This window comes from Silurus aristotelis, assembly GCF_946808225.1.
Source record: "Silurus aristotelis genome assembly, chromosome: 12".
Lineage (NCBI taxonomy): Eukaryota > Metazoa > Chordata > Actinopteri > Siluriformes > Siluridae > Silurus > Silurus aristotelis.
This window is the reverse complement of record NC_139585.1, coordinates 18507315-18528111: the sequence shown is the minus strand read 5'-3', so window position 1 is coordinate 18528111 and position 20797 is coordinate 18507315. Positions and strand designations below refer to the sequence as shown.

The window sequence follows — 20797 nt, the reverse complement described above, 5'->3', positions numbered from 1 at the left end:
AACAGGTCACAAAAATAAATAAAACTATACACATAATATGTCAAAGTGTCACATTGTAAAGTATCGTCAGTAGTTATTATAGTGATGCTTTCTCTGGTCCATCCTTTGTGGTTTGTAGTTCACTGATCTGTCTTCTGAGCTGACTGATTTCCTCTGCTTGCTCTGAAACCCTCTGTTGTAACCTGTAGATTACCTAGAAATTGGAGTAGACAAATATTATATGATTAATAAACATTTTATCTTAATTCTTAGCACACTGTTAATAGCCTTCACCCACCGTCTAAATAATTTTTTATATATAATTTAATATATAGTAAATGTACACCTACAAACATGGGCTAATAATAAATGACTCAATCTTTATCCATTCAAATGATCATTGCTTAATTGTTACTGATAATTCTCTTTTTTGGTGGGGATTTTGTAGAAACTAACCAACTACCACTTTACAGTCAATCTTGCCATCCCCAAAACTATTAAGTATAACTATTCTTACTATTAATCTCAACAATGCTTAAACACAATCCTGTTTTCTCTCTGCTTTCTATCCTGTAATTATGAACACAATAGAATTCTAAAATGTGCTTAATCTATGCTACAATATGGAAGAAATAACAGTTAATATCTGTTCAGTGTCAGTGCAGCAGATTAAAAAATTAGGATAGATAAACACACACACAAAATAAAACCCCCACACATACACATACTTTACACACATGAAAAATATCCTTACAGTCTGTCAAATCTCTTCATAAAACATTTGCATACCAAGAAACTTGGTATTCATAAAATCTAGTTTGCAGAAAAGCAACATTCTACTACTAATACTACTACTGACATATAAAGCACTTAACGGTCTCGCACCACCGTATCTGAGTGAACCTTCTGTACCAGTATGATCCTCCACGCCTACTTAGATCAAAAGGTGCTGGCTATCTGTTGGTTCCTCCAATAATGAAGATTACAGCAGGGGGCAGATCTTTCTCTTATAAAGCCCCGCAGTTATGGAACAGCCTTCCTATCAGTGTTCGGGACTCAGACAAAGTCTCAGTGTTTAAGTCGAGGTTGAAAACATATTTATTCAGTCAAGCCTTTAATCAGTAGATTTTTTCTCAGGTAAAGGCTCAGATCTGGAGGGAACATTGATATAGAGTGTTTGGTGAACTGGGATATTTGTATGCTGTCGTCCCCTCACATTCACGCGTTCACTCAGGTTTGTTGATGGTGGTGTGGTGGGTCGTCTCTTATCCCAGAGATCCCTCATGTCTGTGTTGCCTTCTGGTTCTCCCTTTTAGTTATGCTGCCATAGCGAGTCTTGCCGGAGTCCAAACTGCACAGTGACTTTAACTCTCATGCAACAATAGGTACACTTAATAATCCATATCCTTCTCTTCCTGTCACCCTCTTCTCTCTCTCTCTCTCTTGGTCGAGTTAAACAAGCTCCTGAGGCTCCAGTGCCCACTGTTCCTGCCCCTCTCCCCTCCGTGGATCTTCCCACTTCATCCAGGCCTGCCTCTGGATAGTGTTCTCTTTGACTGGAGGCCACTCTGTGCAGCTGGGGAAGGTTTGTCATCAACGCCTTGGGTGGTTCCATGAAATTCCGGAGTAAGAACGGGAGCTTTGAGGATGGATTGGACTGTAGTTGATGTCAGCAGTCTCTTACACTGACTCAGGAATACATTTCGCTTTTGATCATCATCACTGCACCCCGCAACATTGTATACCTGCCACAAATGGACATTCGGTGTAACCCAGATGAGGATGGGTTCCCTCTTGAATCTGGTTCCTCTCAAGGTTTCTTCCTTATGCCGTCTCGGGGAGTTTTTCCTTGCCACAGTCGCCAGTCGCCACCGGCTTGCTCATCAGGGACAAACTTACTCATAAAGAACATATTCATTTTTAATCACCGCATTATCTGTGTAAAGCTGCTTTGAGACAATGTTCATTGTTAAAAGCGCTATACAAATCAAAATTAATTGAATTGAATTGAACATTCATATTTTAGGAGAAATCGTGTAAATGTAGGTATAAGAAGATTCAATTTTGTGATCTGTTGCATGACTTTAAATCTTATTATCTGACAGTCATTGCATGTTTATACATGAAATACATCATGAAGTTTAAATTGCACATCTATTTCATTTTAGGAAACCATGTAGTGTCATATTAATAACTTAAAATAAAGCAATCTGAAAACAAATCCAAAACAAATAAGTCATATCCTCGAAGCATTCAGGATTTAGCCACTAAGAATTTCACTGGACTCGTCATACTTGCCGCTAACTTGATCGTGACAAATTATTTTACAGTGATCAGTGGTGGACAGTAATGAAGTACTTGAGTAGCTCTGTTGTGTATCTGTACTTTACTAAAGTATTTTTATTTGGGGAGATTTTAACTTTAACGTCACTACATTTTAAAGTCAAATATCTTATTTTTACTTTTGCTAATTCAATTGTTTCTTTTTATTTGAGTGGATAAAAACTGGTCAAACTAGCAGCAAGCCACCAATCGGTCGTACCTCAACTACACAGCCAAAAACAGAACTAAGAAAAAAAAGACATAACCCGTATAACAACACAAACAATAAAGAAAAAACAAGAACGTCGCAGCTTGCCCTGCAACATGCTGGTGCCAAACTCTGTTTTTAATTAGATCTAAAACATGGGGCCTTATTTGCACATTGTTTTTGATAAGCTGAAAAGAAGGTTTTGGGTTCCTGATCATTTTTGTAGATATCAATCAGTGTTTGACTTATAAATATCATTCTATTAATAGATTGGGTTAGGGTTAATAGGAATGATAATAGGAACATTATAACCATAGTAATTCATAGTACTTTGGATACTTAAGTATATTTGAGGGCAAATACTTTTGTACTTTTACTCAAGTGAAAGTTTAAAGTGATTAACTGGAGTAATATTTTACAGTGTATCTCTTCTATAACTCAAGCACATGCTTGTGCACTTCGTTTACCACTGACACTGGTGAGGCAAACTGCAATAAAACACTGTCAGATTGAAAATGATTAGCCTATGTGCCAAATTTAAATGTAAATCATGTCACATGTACTTGGTCTTTGTTGTTAAAGAGATCACTTTGCAGTAGCTGGGATGCATTCGGTCGCTTTGAGGGGTCCAGGCAGGTCAGCAGCTTTATTTTTTTGATCAGGACTGGCCAGGTCTTATACAGGTCATCTGGAACCATTCCCTTCCTCAGGTCTCTGAGTGTTTGCACACGTTCCATCTCAGTCCCAAATGACTGGAACAACTCGACAGCAATCACTCCGACACTATACATATCTGACTGCAAACACAAAGGAAAGATACTTTGAGACAAGTTCAGAAAAATCACTCGAACTTTGTGTATATTATCAGGTAATTCAATTAGCTGCTCTTTATAACTGTTCATACTACTGTTTTATTTTAGTTTATAAATACTGAGTAGATTTAATTACCTTTGAGTCATAATGAGAGCCCTGTAGCTGTTCTGGAGAAGCATAAACAAAAGTGCCCACTCCTGTAGTGTGAGAGGACACTGAAAAACAACATATTTCTAAACTCAGGATTTGATACAAAAGTTGAAATGCATCCAACAACATAATACTAACTACTACAGGATCTATAGATAAATAGGCTTGCATAGTTTAATAATATAGTGTAGCATGATGGTGTAATGTGGGCCTTTGTCAACATCCTGGAATCATAAATCTCATCTGCGTTTCCACATATGTGAAAACCGGAACACTCTTCGTTTTCATTCATCACAATATCCGTACAAGCCAAGCCGAAGTCACCTACTTTTACAAGGCACTCATGGCCATGCAGGAAAATGTTCCTTGGCTATAAGCAAAAGCAATGCACATTTCAAGACAATGTTTTTTGCTGCACAAGCACAAGTTTTCTTGAAAGACTAAATACTGAAACAATTTTGCTAAGTTTGGCAAGTTCTCTACCAGCGAGGTCGCTTGCAGTTCTCTTTCATTTCTAAACACCAACATAGAACACATAAAATAATTATCAAATCTGTACAGGATGTCTGCCCAAATATAATAGAAAAGGCCAGGGGAGTGAATGTACTCGACCCCTTCAAGTATTCGTTTTAAGATGTCAAATGCTTGTCGAGAGTCAAATGGACAGGAAGGAAGGAACCTGCAAATAAAGAAACTGTAGCCAGCGTGCATTTATATTCACAGAGACTGATGTTGTATATGTATGTATAGGTGCATATAGGTAAATTAGAAGATCATTAAAAAGTTTTATTTTAGTAAAAAAAAAAAAACTTGTATATTATATAGATCCATCACACACAGACTGATATATTTCAAGTGTTTATTTATTTAATTTTGATGATTATGGCTTACAGCTAATGAAAACCCAAAATTCAGTATCTCAGAAAATTAGAATGTTGTGAAAAAGTTCAATTTTGGAGACTCGTGGTGTCACATTCAAAATACCTGCAAAGGTTTCCTGAGCCTTTAATTAGCAACTCAGTCTGTTACAGGCTACACAATAATGGGGAAAGACTGCTGACTCCAGACGATCATTGACACCCTACACATGGAGCGTAAGACACAAAAGGTTATTGCTAAAAAAGCTGGGGGTTCATAGAGCGCTGCATCCAAGCACATTAATGGAAAGTTGAATAGAAAAAAAAAATTTTTCTTTATGATATGGCGCGTTATCCTGCTGGAAGTAGCCATCAGAAGATGGGTACACTGTGGTCATAAAGGGATGGACATGGTCAGCAACAATACTCAGGTAGGCTGTGGCATTGACACGAAGCTCAATTGGTACTAATGGGCCCAAAGTGTGCCAAGAAAATATCCCCCACACCATTACACCACCACCACCAGCCTGAACCGTTAATACAAGGCAGGATGGATCCATGCTTTCATGTTGTTGATGCTGTAGCCCATCCGCCTCAAGGTTTGACGTGTTGTGAGTTCAGAGATGCTCTTCTGCATACCTCGGTTGTAACGAGTGGTTATTTGAGTTACTGTTGCCTTTCTATCAGCTCAAACCAGTCTGGCCATTCTCCTCTGACCTCTGGCATCAACAAGGCATTTGCGCCCACAGAACTGCCGCTCACTGGATATTTTCTCTTTTTCAGACCATTCTCTGTAAACCCTAGAGATGGTTGTGTGTGAAAATCCCAGTAGATCAGCAGTTTCTGAAATACTCAGACCAGCCCGTCTGGCAGCAACAACCATGCCACGTTCAAAGTCACATAAATCACCTTTCATCCCCATTCTGACGCTCGGTTTGAACTGCAGCAGATCGTCTTGACCATGTCTACATGCCAAAATGCATCGAGTTGCTGCCATGTGATTGGCTGATTAGAAATTTGCGTTAACTAACAGTTGGACAGATGTACCTAATAAAGTGGCCGGTGAGTGTATATCGGTCTGTGTGTAATGAATCTTTATAATATACAAGTTTCACTTTTTGTATTGAATTACTAAAAATAAATCAACTTTTGAATGATATTCTAATTTATTGAGATGCACCTGTAAATGTGCAGGGACATGACCACCATCATTTATACAGAGCAAGTAGAATATGCCAGTAAATAAAGCATTAAATGTACCTGTTGACAGATCTAGTTTTTGTGTAGCATTCTGTTCCTGAATCCAGTCTTTTAATGAACGCTCACACAGCTGCATTTGGATGTAAAGCATTAAATGGTACTGAACCTGTAGAATGGACAAACATACGTGAATAAATGAAAGCATTACTCAATACATTTTCCCCCCAGCATTGCTTAGAAGTTGATAAAGGACATACAGAACTTTCCCATTGAAGTGCAGGACAGGTCTCCCCTACAGCGTACGGCTCTTCCAGGAACGTACACGGCACAAGGTTCTGTGAAAAGCCTGCTTTTTTTTCTGGACACAACCTAACAGCTCTGCTCTTTTGTTATCGGAGAGCTTAGAATATTATTTGAGCTATTTTTAAGCACGTTTGTAGGCTTAAAAACGATGAAGGATCCACTGGTGCTCTCCTCAGCAAGTCTGTAATAAAAACTCAATGAATTACACTGTGGTAGGCATGCTTATCTGCTCCATTTAAAAAAAATTAATAGGAAAGATCCAACCTTTCTGTCTGTGATGATGATTCAGAAGCCGGTATAGCAGGCAGAGAGGTAGGTGAATCTGGAAGCAATTTATTATTAGTAAATACACAACAGTAAGTTGTGGTTTAGTAGTTATGCATATAGTGCCTATATTATTTATAACCACCCTGGGCCATTTCATTGAGTGAATCACTCTGCTTGTCTGCGTTTACCATGTAAAATTCCACTTTCTAGTTCAAAAACATTTATTAGAGTACAATTAGAAACATCAGTGATATGAAAGTCATTGGTGATGTTTCTAAAATATCAATGCTAGAAAGCATCTTTAATTGGCATGTACTAAACAGCATGATGTAGCAAAAAAAAAAGAAGCTATCTTTGTGTAGAGAGTAGCTTCTTCGAGATTTGTATAAAAAAAAAAAAAAAACAGAACATTGGTCATATTGTGTCTCAAATGATTATACCATTGTCATGACTATGAGTGCTTTAGACACTAATAAATGTTCATGGCCGAATCAGAGCTGTGTCTTATTTACTCTACAATAATGTACACTCTAATGAATACTAATGAATATGCACATATGGAGAACAACATCAGTGCAGATTATAATGAGATGTTAATAATGTAATAATTACATCATTTACATAATTATAATAATTTAAGGAAACACTTGCACTACTTTAAATAGGCCAGGGCAAACATGTATGGTTAAAATTTAGATTTTGTAACACTATTCAAGAGGTAAGGGAAAGTGACAGATGAGCAAAGAAGTCAGAAATAAAGGTTTCTTTCCTTACAAGAGGAAAATAAGACAGGTAAAATACAAGTTAATGTAAGTGATTTACTATTCACTGAAGTCTGCACATGCTCCATCCATGCAGTGTGATATCCAAAAATGTTCAGATGCTGAAGACTGGACATCGGCCTACCTTCATAAAGTCATACTTCGTCACATTCTTGATCAGGATCTTTTTTACAGCGTAGTCCTGTCCATCCAACTTGTTTTTCAACTAAATAAAAAGTAAAATATATCACTAAAGTGTAAAAAGATTAGTATATTGAATTTGAAAGCAAAATACAGTGTCATAGATTACCACACCTTAAAGACTTTTTCGTATGTTCCTCTGCCTAGCGGTGAGATTTCATCAAATTCACTGAGGTAGCGAGAGGTATGGAAAAGACCATCTTTTGTTCTAAAATATAAAGAATACTAAAAGATCTACAGAATAGGCATATAAAGTAAAACTGCCTACAGTTCTAATCACTTCTGTATATTGTGTATTCTCTTTACAAAACTGCATGTAATTGTAGATTCGTGTTAAATACATAATACAAATGACAAAATTATTGGTACACCGGACTTTTTTTTTTTTTTTTAGCCACATGTGGTTTGAGGCACACAATTGTGTAGGATGCCTTTGGTTGAAGTAGATTTACATTTTCCCTTCACTTGCACTGGAAGACCAAAAACTGTTCTAGAAGGACAGTGCTCCTGTGCACAACGTTAGCTCCATGAAGATAAGTTTTATATGGGATGGAGTGAAAGATTTGGAGCAGCCTGCTATAGAGCTCTGACCTCAACCCTATTAAACACCTCTGGGATTAATTGGTGTGCTGACTGCACCTCAGGCCTCCTCACCCTACATCAGATCCTGACTTTACTATTGCTCTTCAATGAGCACAAATCTCCACAAGCAGACTCGACTCCAAAATCTAGTGGAACATCCTCCCCAACTTTTAAAAATAGTCCCATTGCACAGCAGTACAGCGCTTCCAGCATTCCTGCTACTTCTGGAACATATCATGAAAGTCTTCTTTTCTAATCGTGTCAGGCATATTTGCGCTGGATCTCTGGAATGTTTCAAAACCCTGACCTTTGAGCCAGATCTTCATCTTCGGAAAGAAGGCGAAGTCCGTAGGAGACAAATCTGGCGAGTAGGGAGGTTGCGGAAGTCATGTTGTTTCCGGTGAAGAGAGCTCGGTGACAAATTGTGCACGTGGTCAGAATAACAGAAGTGGTAATACATGTGGTAGAATAGCACCATTTGCACAGCTCCTGATGTACACAGGAGGATGTCTTTCTTCACACTGACTTATGAATGTCGGTGCTCTCTGTGACTGCATGCAGCCTTGTGCTGGCATTTCTTGGCGTGTCACAAACTAGTCTTGAAATGTTGTGATACCTAGTAGCATTGTCTAAAGTCTGGAATAACGAGAGGCCTTTAAATAAGTATTATTTGTCATATATATACACTACAGTATAGTGAGATTCTTTCTTAACATATCCCAGCTTGTTAGGAAACAGGCCAGAGCGTGTTGTCTATCATGTTGTCTATCATGTTGTCTATCATGTTGTATCATGGCTGACCCATGATACATCATACAGCAACCTTCCAACCAGTAACTCAGAGCCTGAACCACTGAGCTACCACCTGAATGGACAGATATGGTCTTCCTGCCCTCAACCCCTCACAGTTATTATCCGAGTCAGACGCTGGGTTATTACAAAAAAGGAGAAGTAAACAGGATGTGTTAAATCATGTGGATATAAATCCAAGGTGAGGGGTATGTCCAAAAAAAAAAAAAAAAAAAAAAGCCTTAATGATTAAAGACATTGTGTGTATATATATATATATACAGTATATAGCGCAGCCATTTTAGTATATCTTCTTAACAAATAATAGTATAGAAATTGCAGCTTTTATAGCAGTATAGGTTTACTGTCCTCTAAAAATGTCTCAACATGCAGTACACCCTAAGTAATAACAGCTGAACATCATTTAACCATTCAAAGCCGTCTTATTCATCATGTTCATGTTTTGTCTGCTTGACAGAACCATACAAATTTGTGCATCTTGTATTAGAGCAGGAGCACATTTATTCACTACGATATAAAAAGAAATGATAAATTCCAGTGGAAAAATAAGTTTTAATCACTAAACATTTGTTGAAAGTCTCAAATCAAGCACCAAAAAAATGCCATGATGCACAATTAAAACCATCCATGTTTGGGGTCCTGATGATTTACGTAATTTAAAACACCATAATTACTTTAAAACATTTATAAGAATATTTAGTCTTTATGCTCTACGTTGAGTAGGATTTCACTAATAATAAACATACATTTGCATTAAGTCCATACCCATGTTGATTAAAGTATTAAAAACTTGAAAAGTATTAATTTAAGGTACATTTTAAACAGATAAAAATGTGTGCATAAGTGGTGATTAATTGTGAGTTAACTCATGACAATCTGGGAAACCAAATAAATGATTATTTATATATTTTAAAAGTTCAAGAATTTAACGATTTATGTCTAATGATGTGTCATGAGGTGTGTGTAATGCAGTCAATTAATTTAACTATTGAAGATTGTAACTATTGAAGATTAGATTGTATTGAACGCTTATCAGCATGAAACATGTTAATCCACACCTCTAGGCAGTTTCACAGCAAGATTATGAGTGGAAAACACAAAAAACACATACAAGAACTTTTAAGCAAGTTTTAAAATGGTGTAGCTGTTGTGCAAGTTATGTGTTATGAATTTAGTGCTCAATCATAAAATGCAATGGCATCTCTCATAAATAACAATCCAGAGTTTGCTGCTGTAGTTTATGTACATCTGTGTGTTTCTACAGTGATTTCCCAGGATGTGTTATTTTGCTTATCAGCTTACTGATATAATAAACAATCCTTTAATGATATGCATCAGGTTTGTTATACAGAGGGTAAAAAAACATTTAATTTCAACATTGTTGCTTTGTGCTTTTTTCAAACTAGCTTGAACAGCACGTTAAAACCCTGGTCTGTGTTGAAATCTTTGCCTGAGAGAGACCTTGTTCAACTAATGCAGCAGCGACCTTGTGTCTTTTTGCTGTGCTCAGTCTTGCAATGATGTACAGTATGTCCACTGACATAAAACGGTCTTCCACAACCTCATCTTAGTAGCAGAGTTTGGCTATTTCTCACCCAGTTTTAAGCCTCCTACACAGATGTTTCTGTTTCACTTCATGACCATGTATCAACATACATATGAAATTGATAAGCATTAGCATATGCTTGGTATAACTGGTTATTCCTAGACCTGACTCTGATCTTAAATCCCCGACATAAGTACAATTAAATGCCAAATTGTGGTTACACCAAATATTGATTTTGTAAATTGATAAAAATTAACAATTCACAGCATTTCTTCACGCCTGCCTAAACCTTTGGCATAGTACTTTATATGTGTTTCTCCAGGGGAAAAATAGTCTAGCGTATAAGTCCATACAACATCAAACAAATAAACAATGAGACATGAGTTGTCTCTCTGTAGTATGTAATCAGTATGGGTGTGTTACTGTGTGCCCTGTGATGGCATGGGTGACATCTTTAGAGTTTTCCTGCCTCCCAGTTCCATTACAGACTTCCACCAGGTCCCTAACCAGTGAAGTTACTAAAGATGAATAAAAATAAATAAAATAAACACTAAGATAACACTTTTTACAGAACTTTTAAAAAATATGGAGGCTTTAATCACGTGATCATCAGTAGACTCACTGTCAAACTGGACGTTTTCGTCCTCCTGTGTAAACGTGTTCCAGTCGCTGTTCCAGTAACTGAGCTGTGTGTGAAGCAGCAGGTCCTGGGGCTTAGCCCTCACCTTACAAGCTTTATTACTAGAACCTTCTTCCTCTGCCATGGCACCACCAGCATATACTATATCTCTCAGTACTCGATATATGGGCAGTTTATACAAACCTACTTACGATCCGATGTATATCTCTTTTTACTCATACAAGAACATTCGTTTACAACCCAATAAAACGGTCCTCTTATACGCTAAAGCATCCCAATTTGAATTTGTACATAGTCCCTAAATGGTCACCGTTGGGGTGATGATAAAACGTTTCTAAATAAAGTGACATACATGCAACAGCTTTGCGCAGAAATTAATACTAAGCATATAAGAAAAATAAATAAATACACAAATATGACATTAAATGTCAAATCTAAGCTAGGAGTGCTACCGAAAATTATTCTCAACAACAAACTAGGACACCTTCTTCTTTCGGCTGCGCCACAGCGACCCCTAATGGACGTGTTGAAGAAAGACATGCAGGTAGTTGCTTTAAAAGAGGCAGATGTAAAGGACAGAGTAGTATGGATGTCTCCAAACTACTCTGTCCTTTACATCTGCCTCTTTCAAAGCAGCTACCTGCATGTATTTCTTCAACACATCCATAAATCTCCTTCCTGGTGGCTACATCCTCAGCATTCTTCTTTCTATATACCCCGTGTCCCTCCTCTGCACATGTCCAAATTATCTCAATCGCACATTGTCCCCAACACGTCCTACATGTGCTGTCCTTCTAATAAACTAATTTCTAATCCTGTTCCTCGTCACTCCCAATAAAATTTAAACATCTTCAGCTCTGCTACCTCAGCTCCACCTCCTGTCTATTACTCAATGCCACTGTCTCTAAACCCTACAACATCGCAGGTCTCACCACAATCCTATAAACTTTCCCCTTCACTCTTGCGGATACTCTTTGATCACAACTCACTCCTACTATCACTCTTCTTCACCCACTCCACCATGCCTGCACTTTCATTCCTCTTCTCTCCAGAGCATACCTCCACCTCTCCAGGCTCTTCTCAACCTGCTCCCTACTCTCACCACAAATCACAATATCATCCGCAAACAACCTAGTCCATGGAGACACCTGTCTGACCTCGTCCGTCAACCTGTCCATCACCACCACAAACAAGTAAGGGCTCAGAGCTGATCCTTGATGCAGTTCCACCTCTACCTTAAACCAGTCTGTCGTTCCTACTGCACACTTCACTGCTGTCACACTGTCCTCATTCATGTCCTGCACCACCCTCACATACTTTTCTGACACACCAGACTTCCTCATACAATACCACAACTCCTCTCTCGGCACCCTGTCGTATGCTTTCTCTAAATCCACAAATACACAATGCAACTCCTTCTGACCTTCTCTATACTTCTATACTAATGCTTTACTCTATACTCATATATTTAAAGCATTATTAGGCACACTGGGCAATAAAGATGTTAGTGTTAAAACGGTTCTCACACTGCTTTGCACACATTCCTTTGTCTGTTCAGTGTCTATAGAATATTTACGATGTTCGTATGTAAGGTATACAGGGAGTCTTTATCTGGGCTCACACATCTCTGGCTAGTATATCCTCTTGTCTACAGGAAACAACTTTAGGTCAGCTTTCTCTCCAATGTGTGTATATATACACGTGTCTGCTTCCTGCAATAAACCGAAGAAGAACATTTGCTGTGTGCTGTGTGATTCTTCCCTGAATTCAGAAAGGCCATACGGGCATCGCAGGTCGTATGGAAAACCTCTCCAAGAATAAAGTTTCGTTTGGGCATGATAGAAAATTAACCAAAAGATGAATTACATATATTTATATACTAACATCTAATTTACAGCTGTACTATACAGTACTGCATATGTGTGTGTGTGTGTGTGTGTGTGTGTGTGTGTGTTTGTGTGTATGAGCGCACAAAAGCGGTAAAGAACGAAGGTATTTGGCATAATAATTACAGCAGTATGTTTTCACCATCGGCAAACGTTATCCCCGCCCGCCAAATCCTCTCTGTCGTTCTGTGTACCTGGCCCGTACCACGAACCTCACGCGCTTTCAAGCGTCCTTTTCTCACGTAATGGTACGATCCTATTCTGTGTGCATGTGATTAGCTGCTTGTTGTGCGTATCAAAATAAAGTCCTGCCCCTGCCTGCATAGATTCTCATGGCTACCAAAATTCGACCGGAAACAATTTTTGTACTTTGCATGTGTGTCTACTCCACTAAAAAGAATCGGCTCTTCGAACCTGTTAGGATCAGGGAAGCATTTGACCGAACTATCCGTGTTTTAAGTGCCATATACAGGAAACACGACCGTATTGTCCGCGTGTCCAACACCGGTGTTACACAAGATTCTGTGATCATCGTATGTTGTGACCCTAGAGGGCGCTGTTGCTAAAATGCAGCTTTAAAAAATCAGCCTGTTTAAAACCAGCCTGCCTAAATAATACCCCCTAAACACTAAAGCTGTCCATGTTGATAGACTAAAACTTAGACTTTGGCCGGGGGGGTCTGAATTGGGCACAACACCTGCAGAGTTTCAGAAACTACCTTAAAAGTAAAACTGTGACATATGTAGCGTTTGCTTATTATTTGAGAAGTGGTGCTCTGCGAACTTTTACAAACCCGTGCTTCCACCAGCTCTCTTCCCAAAACTCGCCAGTGTTTTTACTGCCATTAAAAAAAGTAATTTAATTGCGGTGTTACTGCCGCAGGTGTTTTGTAGGACGTTTCTGTATCCAAGCCCACTGTCATACCTGCGTTTGAGTCATTTATTTTTCCAGGTTTTTTTATCACTAAGCGCCGATGGGGTAAAGCATCCAGTTACGGTTCTGAGAGACACTGGTGCTGCTTAGTCCTTCAATTTAGAAAGTGCGCTACCCTTTTCCGAAGTTTCCGACTGGTTCTGAATCTAAATCTGGTTATTTTTTAGAACACGGTGTGTTTAATACAGAAAAGGTGTCTAAATGCTGCCGATTGTTGGTGGAAGGTCTTTCAAGTGGTGAGTCCATGTCCCCTACTTGTTCAAGCGATGCAGATCACAGGCTCATCACCCCCGTTGTTACTGACACGCTTCCACGTTGGTAAAAAATGATTTCGTTTTATGTTCTTTTGGATGATGTTGTGAACCTATGTGGTATGTTTACACTTGTGTGAGGGGGTGTTACAACCTGCAGTATTTTGCAGGTTGTATTGTACCTGTACGCGGTGCGTGGTTTGTGTGCGGGTGCCATCCCAATACTCCAGTCAAGGCCGCCCCTGCACTCCAGTTAACTAAAATTGCACCCACTTGTGTTTACCTGTTACTGACCTACGCCCGTTCTGACACCGAGTTTGCCCTGTCCTGCTTAAAGTTGATTAGCTTACTGTAAATACACACTGTATTATACATTTGTAAATATATGTACGTTTGTTGTTTTGTTCACCGGGAGTAGGGGTGTGGCTGCCATTTCTGTTGGGTGTATGTTTCTGCCCAATTTTTGGTGAGGGAGTTTGAGAAGTGAAGAAAATATTTGGTTTGTTTGTAGGTGATTGAGTGTTTGTAAAAAGAGTGGGGTTTTTTGCTTATTATTTTGCCATTGGACCACCCTGAAGTCTATTCATCTTCAAAAGTGCAGCCATAGAGCATGGCAAAAAAAGTCTTTAACCCTAAAACATATCAAGCATTCTTGCAGCAAAAAAAATACTGTATATATTTTATAGAATAAAGCACCTTAACAATAATTGGGAAAATAAAAAGGGCATTTATTTTGCCCTCAAAACATATGTGAATAAAAACGAAGAAAAAGCATAAGATAAGATCATGAATAGATAACTATATTTATAAAATATAACAACAATGCTTACACTATACTTGGGATGGTGGAGATGGTGGAATGTAGAGATTAGCAGCACACAATCTTTGCTCGTTTGCTTCTCTGCTCTCCGCTGTAGTGCCACTTATCACAACGGTCTTCACGTGCATGGCGCGAATCTGGATAGTGGCTTGAAGAGCGATGCGAGGTCTGGTATCTCCTGTCCCACTCCCGATCCCACGAACACTCCTCTCTCCCTCTTTTGTAGTGGCAGTCTCTGTGATGGTCCGCGTATTTGTCCCAGTATTGAGCTGCCTCTTTATCTCTGGAGGAATTGCGGAAGCGTTTCCTAGGTGGGTAATACTCTTTTTCTGACCGATGGCTGTTTCCATAATGCTCTTTGTAGTTTCGACTGCTCTTTTTTTCTCCATCCTTGTCCTGATTGGTAGTCAAATATCGGTAATGCTCTTGGCGCTCAGCCGATCTTTTCCGTTTCAAAGAACTGGGTTTGCCAGACTGACACATTTTCGTGTTGTCTTTGCCATTTGTTTGTTTACAGATATTTGCCATCTTGGGACTTCTCTGTGATGGAGGTTTATCATTCTTCTGCTGGGTGAGATTGTGATTGCTCACAGCAGACTCTTTTGTGGCCTTCTCTCTACTTGACGCCTCTGTTAAGGTCGCCTGTGTTTTAGGCATCACCTCTGCTGGCTTAGACAATGCCTGGATGTCTGTGCCCAGTGTGGGTGCTGGGTTCGAGACACGCTGAACAAGAGGGTTGGTGAGTGGTTTAGCCCTTTCCGTACTGATTGATGGGGAAAGAAGGCCCTCTGATCTGGGACAGCTGAACAGAACATATATATATGGTCAATATTTATTTAATAAATGTAATTGATCATATTTTTTGCAAGATTGGAAGAGATTGTGTGATCAGGAAAAAGTGCTTACTTTGACACACGCTGCGAATCAGAGTCAGTTATGGAAGAAGCAGAGGCAGGACTGTCTGAAGTCTAAAAATGAAATGACCAACCAAATAATATTAAGAGCCACACAAGCACTCCAATGCAACACATGTTTAAGTATCAAAAAAGTAAACACGTTTCTTAATTAACTACTGTTTTAATTAGAATGATAAAATGACACTCAGATGCAGTTCAACAGAAGTTTCCTACCTTGTCAGAATGTTTGAAGCCGTTGACTTTGTGATGGCCATTCACATGCCTGTGTCCTGAACCATTTGCACCTGTGTAAGACTCTGAGAGGCTGTTGGATCTCTGAGAGTCTGTTGGATTCCCTTCACTAATGCCACTGCTGCTCGGCTCTAAGCCATTGTTATGTTCCTTCGAGGGAGATGAGTGGCTTGGAGTAAAACCCTTGTGGTTAAAATCTCCATTTTTCAGATGTGTTGTCCTAAAAATAAATCAAAGTACAAAATGTTTACAAACCAGGTTAAACACCAATTAAAAATGAAACATTAATGACATATTAAAAGCATAACATTATAATTATAATATACCTTTGCTTGATGTAGAACAGCAGGTATGCTTGTTGGTCCAGCACAGAACGAATATCAGTGGGAGTCACCGCTGAATCGTTCATCTCATACCACTGGCCATTACTTGCCTGAAACAGAGCATCACACATTGTCGCCTTAGTCCTGTCATTGACACCGTCAGAAGGTTGAGAGTTGAACATGTGTAGTATGTCTCACCTTTACATAGCAGTAGTAGTGTCCTTCATAGCAGCTGAAGCCTGAGTGAACCAGTACAGCATACAGCCCGTAAATCTGCGGCTCTCCACGAGACTTAGACATGTAGGGCCGCATGTCAATATACTCATTGTAGCTCACATCCTGTGCAAAGGAGAGAACACAATTCATCAAGAGATGTTTTTTTTTTTTTTATTGTATATCTGTGAAATATGTTATGATGAACAATTTTCCTGGGCTATTAAAACATTTAGAGTAAACATCTACCTTGGAGATTTTGACTCCACTGAAGTCAAAGCGTTTCAGAGAGATGGTGAGCACGTTGGAGTTGCGGTCGATGGTTAATCTTTTGGACGCTTTAACCATTTCCTTACAACTACAGGAAGAATAAAATGTAAAAGGTATTAATTACAATAACAGGTAAGGCTCAACATAAAGTTCTTGCCGTATTAAGGTCAAGTATCCTGTAAGTGTCGGCTCAGTTATGCATGTGACGCTTACCTACTGCACCTGTACGCATTCTCCCAATCCAACTGCTCAGGCTTCACATACTGCTCAAGAGCCTTGTTAATAGATGGTGCATTCTGCAAGATAAATAAAATAAATAAAGTTAATATGAGCGTAACAATTTACATATTAGGGTCAAGCAATAATTAATCATATACAACAAACCTGTGTTATTCAAGTAATAAAGCAGCCTTCTTCTATAATATAAGGTTTACAGTACAGTTACAGCAGTAGTACATTAAAAATTGTATTACACACAGACACACAATGTTACCTCAATGTCCAGTGTAATATCCATATAAGGATCAAATGTATCTGATACGGCTTTACAGTTCCGACACTTTACTGTAGAAACAAGAATCATTCAATTAGACATTCAATCAACCAGATTTTCAGTTTTACCATGTTTACAAACACTTCTACTAATAAAAATGCATAACAAAGTTCTAGTAAATCTAACAATTATCTCCATCACTTAACATTTAAAATAAAGAAAAAACAAACAAAACAAAAATAGATAAACATACAACTGCATAAATCCCAACTCACCTCTAGACCTCAGATGTCCTCCAAATATCTGCTGGATCAGATTAGTGCCCTGTATATACCTGTCCAATCGGGAAATATGAAAGATCAGCCATGATCAGAGATTACGCAATCCATGTAAACATCACAATTGACGTTTTGAACTGATTCAGCTGGGTGTCAAAAAACGTTTATTTCCAAAACAATAGGATTAATTGGCCCTTCATTTTTTAATTGGTCATTGTTTTTTTAGGTCATTAGCTATTAGTCATTAAATTGGTTGTTCAATATACTATATGTCACCTCCCTAAATTTGTCAGGTTCAAGGGCAGATATACAGTCAGTAATATTGCTGGTTGCCCAAATATTCAATACATCACATGACACAACTGAGCGATATAATATCAATAATATAAAATGCTGCACCAAACCGATGTTTAAACAGACTCACTTATCAGTAGACAGGCAGGACTTTTGCATAGCATCCACTGTGTACCGCAAGAACTCATGGGCATCTTCTTGATTTCCATACTGGAAATGCTTTGCAATCCCTAAAGCCAACAAAAGCAATTACATTTAGGTATGTTTAAATCCAATAAATAACTGTGCATTATTGTAATTTAACAGAGGGCAGATGCTCACGTTTTAGTTCATGCAGCACGCCAATGGGTTTAATGACATTCCCAGAATTAGCAAACACCAGGGTAATGTGATTTTGCATCGTACACAGCATGCAAAACTCAGATTCAGGACCTGTGAGGGAAAATATAGCAACAATTAAAATCACTGTATGCTAAGTACATCAAAAATGTATTCAGGAGGATATTCGAAGACTCACATGTTTTGGAATGCTCTCCTGACAACAGGTAGTTGGCAAAGGGTGCAGTGTAAGAAAGACACTGAAGAGCTGAATTCAGAAAACATGTGTTGCCCAGGTTTTGAAGACCTGCTCCAATATGGTGCACTTGGGTCCATTTCATGCTGAGACGCTCTGATTGGAACAGGATCTTCTGTGGCAGATTGATGCCATCGGCACTGTTTAAGGCCACTGCACAGTAAAGCAGACAAAGCATTGTTTTTTTTTTAGCTTTTCCTTCATACAAGACACATAACTGGATAACCTTGGAAGTTGAAGTAAACAGTTAAGTCCTTACCTTGTGTATTTGGCTTTTTAGCAGGAAATGCTTTGTTGCCTCCATAAGGAGCAACATCACAGCTGGAAGCCACACAGGTAGCCATGGTCCTGGAAAGCTTGACGTTGGAAGTGTCGACACTTTAGCTGATGATGGCGTCGTTCACTTCCTCAGAGCAGACAGGAGACAGGGGACTGCGGTGAGTTCTTCAAAACGGTGTCAACTATTTTAAATCTTTATTCTGTTGAAAACAAATATTATACAGCAAACGTTAACAGTGAATAGGTTACTAAATCAGGAGTGATTTTAAGCCATGTAACACGTTTTCACATTGTACATCCTCAAGCAACCAGACAATATATTCCACCTTTAAACAAGTATTTATTTAACTATCTTTTAATGTTGTTAATTGTTGTGGACGTGAAGCTTAGCTGAGTTAGTTAAATGGTTAACTTTCTGGGAAAAACACCAGAGAGAGAGAGAGAGAGAGAGAGAGAGAGAAAGAAGAAGATGACGATGAGTAATGGCACCACTATATGCATCGACATTGGACGTAACCATAAGAAAAAATATAAAATGCTACGTATAATATTTACTTTGCAAGGGCTAAATACTGTAATTACAGTAAAATGCATCGACATTTGACATTAACATATTGCACATCTTTTTGTCTGCTGATATTGCTGTTTTGCACCAACTCTTTTGTTTACATTTTGGTAATTACAAGGTACACTCCTGTAGTCAGTTCTCTCTTACACACACTGCACTGTGTAATATACAGTAGGTTTACTGGCAGCGCTATATGTGTTTTGTGTGTCCTACACTGTCTTGTGTTGTCTTTGCGCCTATATGGCTTGCAATCTTTGCACCAGGTTGCACACGATGCACTTTATGTAGCGAGGACACTGACTAGGCCTTGGCTCTGTGTTTTATTTTATGTAACTTTATGTTGTTAAATGTAGCACCAGGGTTCTAGAGGAACGTTGTCTCATTACGCTGTGTACTGCATCAGCTATATATGGTTGAAATGACAATAAAAGCTTCTTGACTTGACTTAAAAAATCATTTATTCTTTTTGTACGATTTTAAATATTAATAAGTAATTATGTTTGGATTTTTGTGTTAACTTTAGTCTCAGAGAATCGCAAAGAAAGAGCAAGCGAGCGAACCTGGGACACCCTGATACAAATCTCTTAAGATCGGATCTGTCAGTGTGTGTGTATGTGCGTGCGTGCGCGCGCGCAAGTGCGCGTGCACGTGACAGGATAAGATGAGAGCGGAGAGACGGAGGGATGCGCTGGAGTAAAGTAGAATGAAAGTAGGAGCAAGGCAGAATACATGTGTGTGATTAAGAAGGACAGTAGAGTGTGGTAAAGAAGTAAATGTGGTGAAGGTTAATGCACAATTTAGCGTGTACGTGAACAAAAAACAACACTCAAATAATACATATACTATTTACACTGTAAGATATTATACAGTAACAGGTAATTCTTTCCACATTTCTGGTTAACTATTTTGAAGGGGGGAAATGCCTTCCTGACTCAAAGCGACGGCTTATAAATCTAGATCATCAGGTCATTTAGAAAAAAATACATTATATTTAATACCCAGACAGAGAGACCGAGACCCATACACACGATTAGCGACGATCTTGAGTGCGCGTGTGCACGATCGCATAGAAGCACCTCTCAGCGGATTTACATTACGAACAAATACCGAAAAAAAACTTTCCTTAAAGACTGTCCTTTCTCTAAAGATGAAATTACGGTAAAGGATGAATGTACTTGGCATAATAATTATGGAAAGCAGTATGTTTATACCATCGGCAAAGGTTACCTAGCTAGCATCTTAGCATCGCGCTACAAAACATTTATAAAAACCAAACTTTTTCCAAAGTATCTAAACTCAGTTTTAGCACACACAAGAAACGTAGTAAAATACCATGGAAAATATTTTTATTACTAAAAACACTCTGAAAATACGAAAATTAGGCTATTAAACACATTCAGCTATTATTCGTCGCTCCTTACCTTACACGCTTGATCCGGAAATAACGGGAAATCTCCGAGGCAACGGGTATAACAAAGAGTGCCTTACGCTCATTGGTGCTTTAGGAGGCAATTGCTCCACCAATCAGGATGCATTACATTACGTCACCAATTGGGCGGGGCTCTAAGAATTCCAGTAGCTCTCAATGTAGCATTTTTCAAAAAAAACGCGCGCCCTTGTATAAACGCTACATCCACACGTGTGTGTGTGTGTGTGTGTGTGTGTATATATATATATATATATATATATATATATATATATATATATATATATATATATATATATATATATATATAATAATAGTCAAATGAGCATGATTTAGGCAGGATAATACATTTCAGGTATTCATTAACTTTAATGCACTTTTGCAGGGGCAACCGTCAGACAC

General features: G+C 38.6%; 2 protein-coding genes across 2 annotated transcripts in view; both read right to left on the bottom strand.

Annotated features, from left to right (window-relative positions):
• Positions 1-3057: 3057 nt before the first annotated feature.
• Positions 3058-20797, bottom strand: part of LOC310734923 (eukaryotic translation initiation factor 2-alpha kinase 1-like) — a gene marked incomplete at its 3' end in the record, with an annotated part of 28723 nt that continues 10983 nt past the window's right edge. The window contains exons 5-11 of the mRNA XM_083557403.1: positions 7176-7269; positions 7006-7086; positions 6097-6154; positions 5962-6013; positions 4534-4553; positions 3458-3519; positions 3058-3306 (exon numbers count right to left, since the gene is read on the bottom strand). Coding sequence (XP_083413529.1) covers positions 3058-3306; positions 3458-3519; positions 4534-4553; positions 5962-6013; positions 6097-6154; positions 7006-7086; positions 7176-7269 — 616 coding nt within the window. The remainder of the gene's footprint in view (positions 3307-3457; positions 3520-4533; positions 4554-5961; positions 6014-6096; positions 6155-7005; positions 7087-7175; positions 7270-20797) is intronic.
• On the bottom strand, positions 14417-20581 carry LOC310734899 (ubiquitin carboxyl-terminal hydrolase 42-like). The gene is made up of 14 exons (XM_083557373.1): positions 20391-20581; positions 18382-18601; positions 18066-18275; positions 17870-17980; positions 17679-17778; positions 17252-17310; positions 16977-17047; positions 16697-16779; positions 16463-16571; positions 16199-16339; positions 16004-16110; positions 15660-15897; positions 15436-15497; positions 14417-15331 (listed from the first exon to the last, which is right to left on the bottom strand). Exons 2-14 carry the CDS (start codon positions 18464-18466, stop codon positions 14578-14580), a joined length of 2130 nt encoding a protein of 709 aa, XP_083413499.1. The 5' UTR covers positions 18467-18601; positions 20391-20581; the 3' UTR covers positions 14417-14577.

Excerpts from the sequence above, each read along its gene's own strand:
- LOC310734899 (XM_083557373.1), bottom strand. The coding sequence starts at position 18,466 with ATGGCTACCTGTGTGGCTTCCAGCTGTGATGTTGCTCCTTATGGAGGC. Across the intron at positions 17,048-17,251 it reads AGGACATCTGAGGTCTAGAG|TAAAGTGTCGGAACTGTAAA; the intron begins GTGAGTTGGGAT and ends TTGTTTCTACAG. Across the intron at positions 16,340-16,462 it reads GTGGAGTCAAAATCTCCAAG|GATGTGAGCTACAATGAGTA; the intron begins GTAGATGTTTAC and ends TCCTTTGCACAG.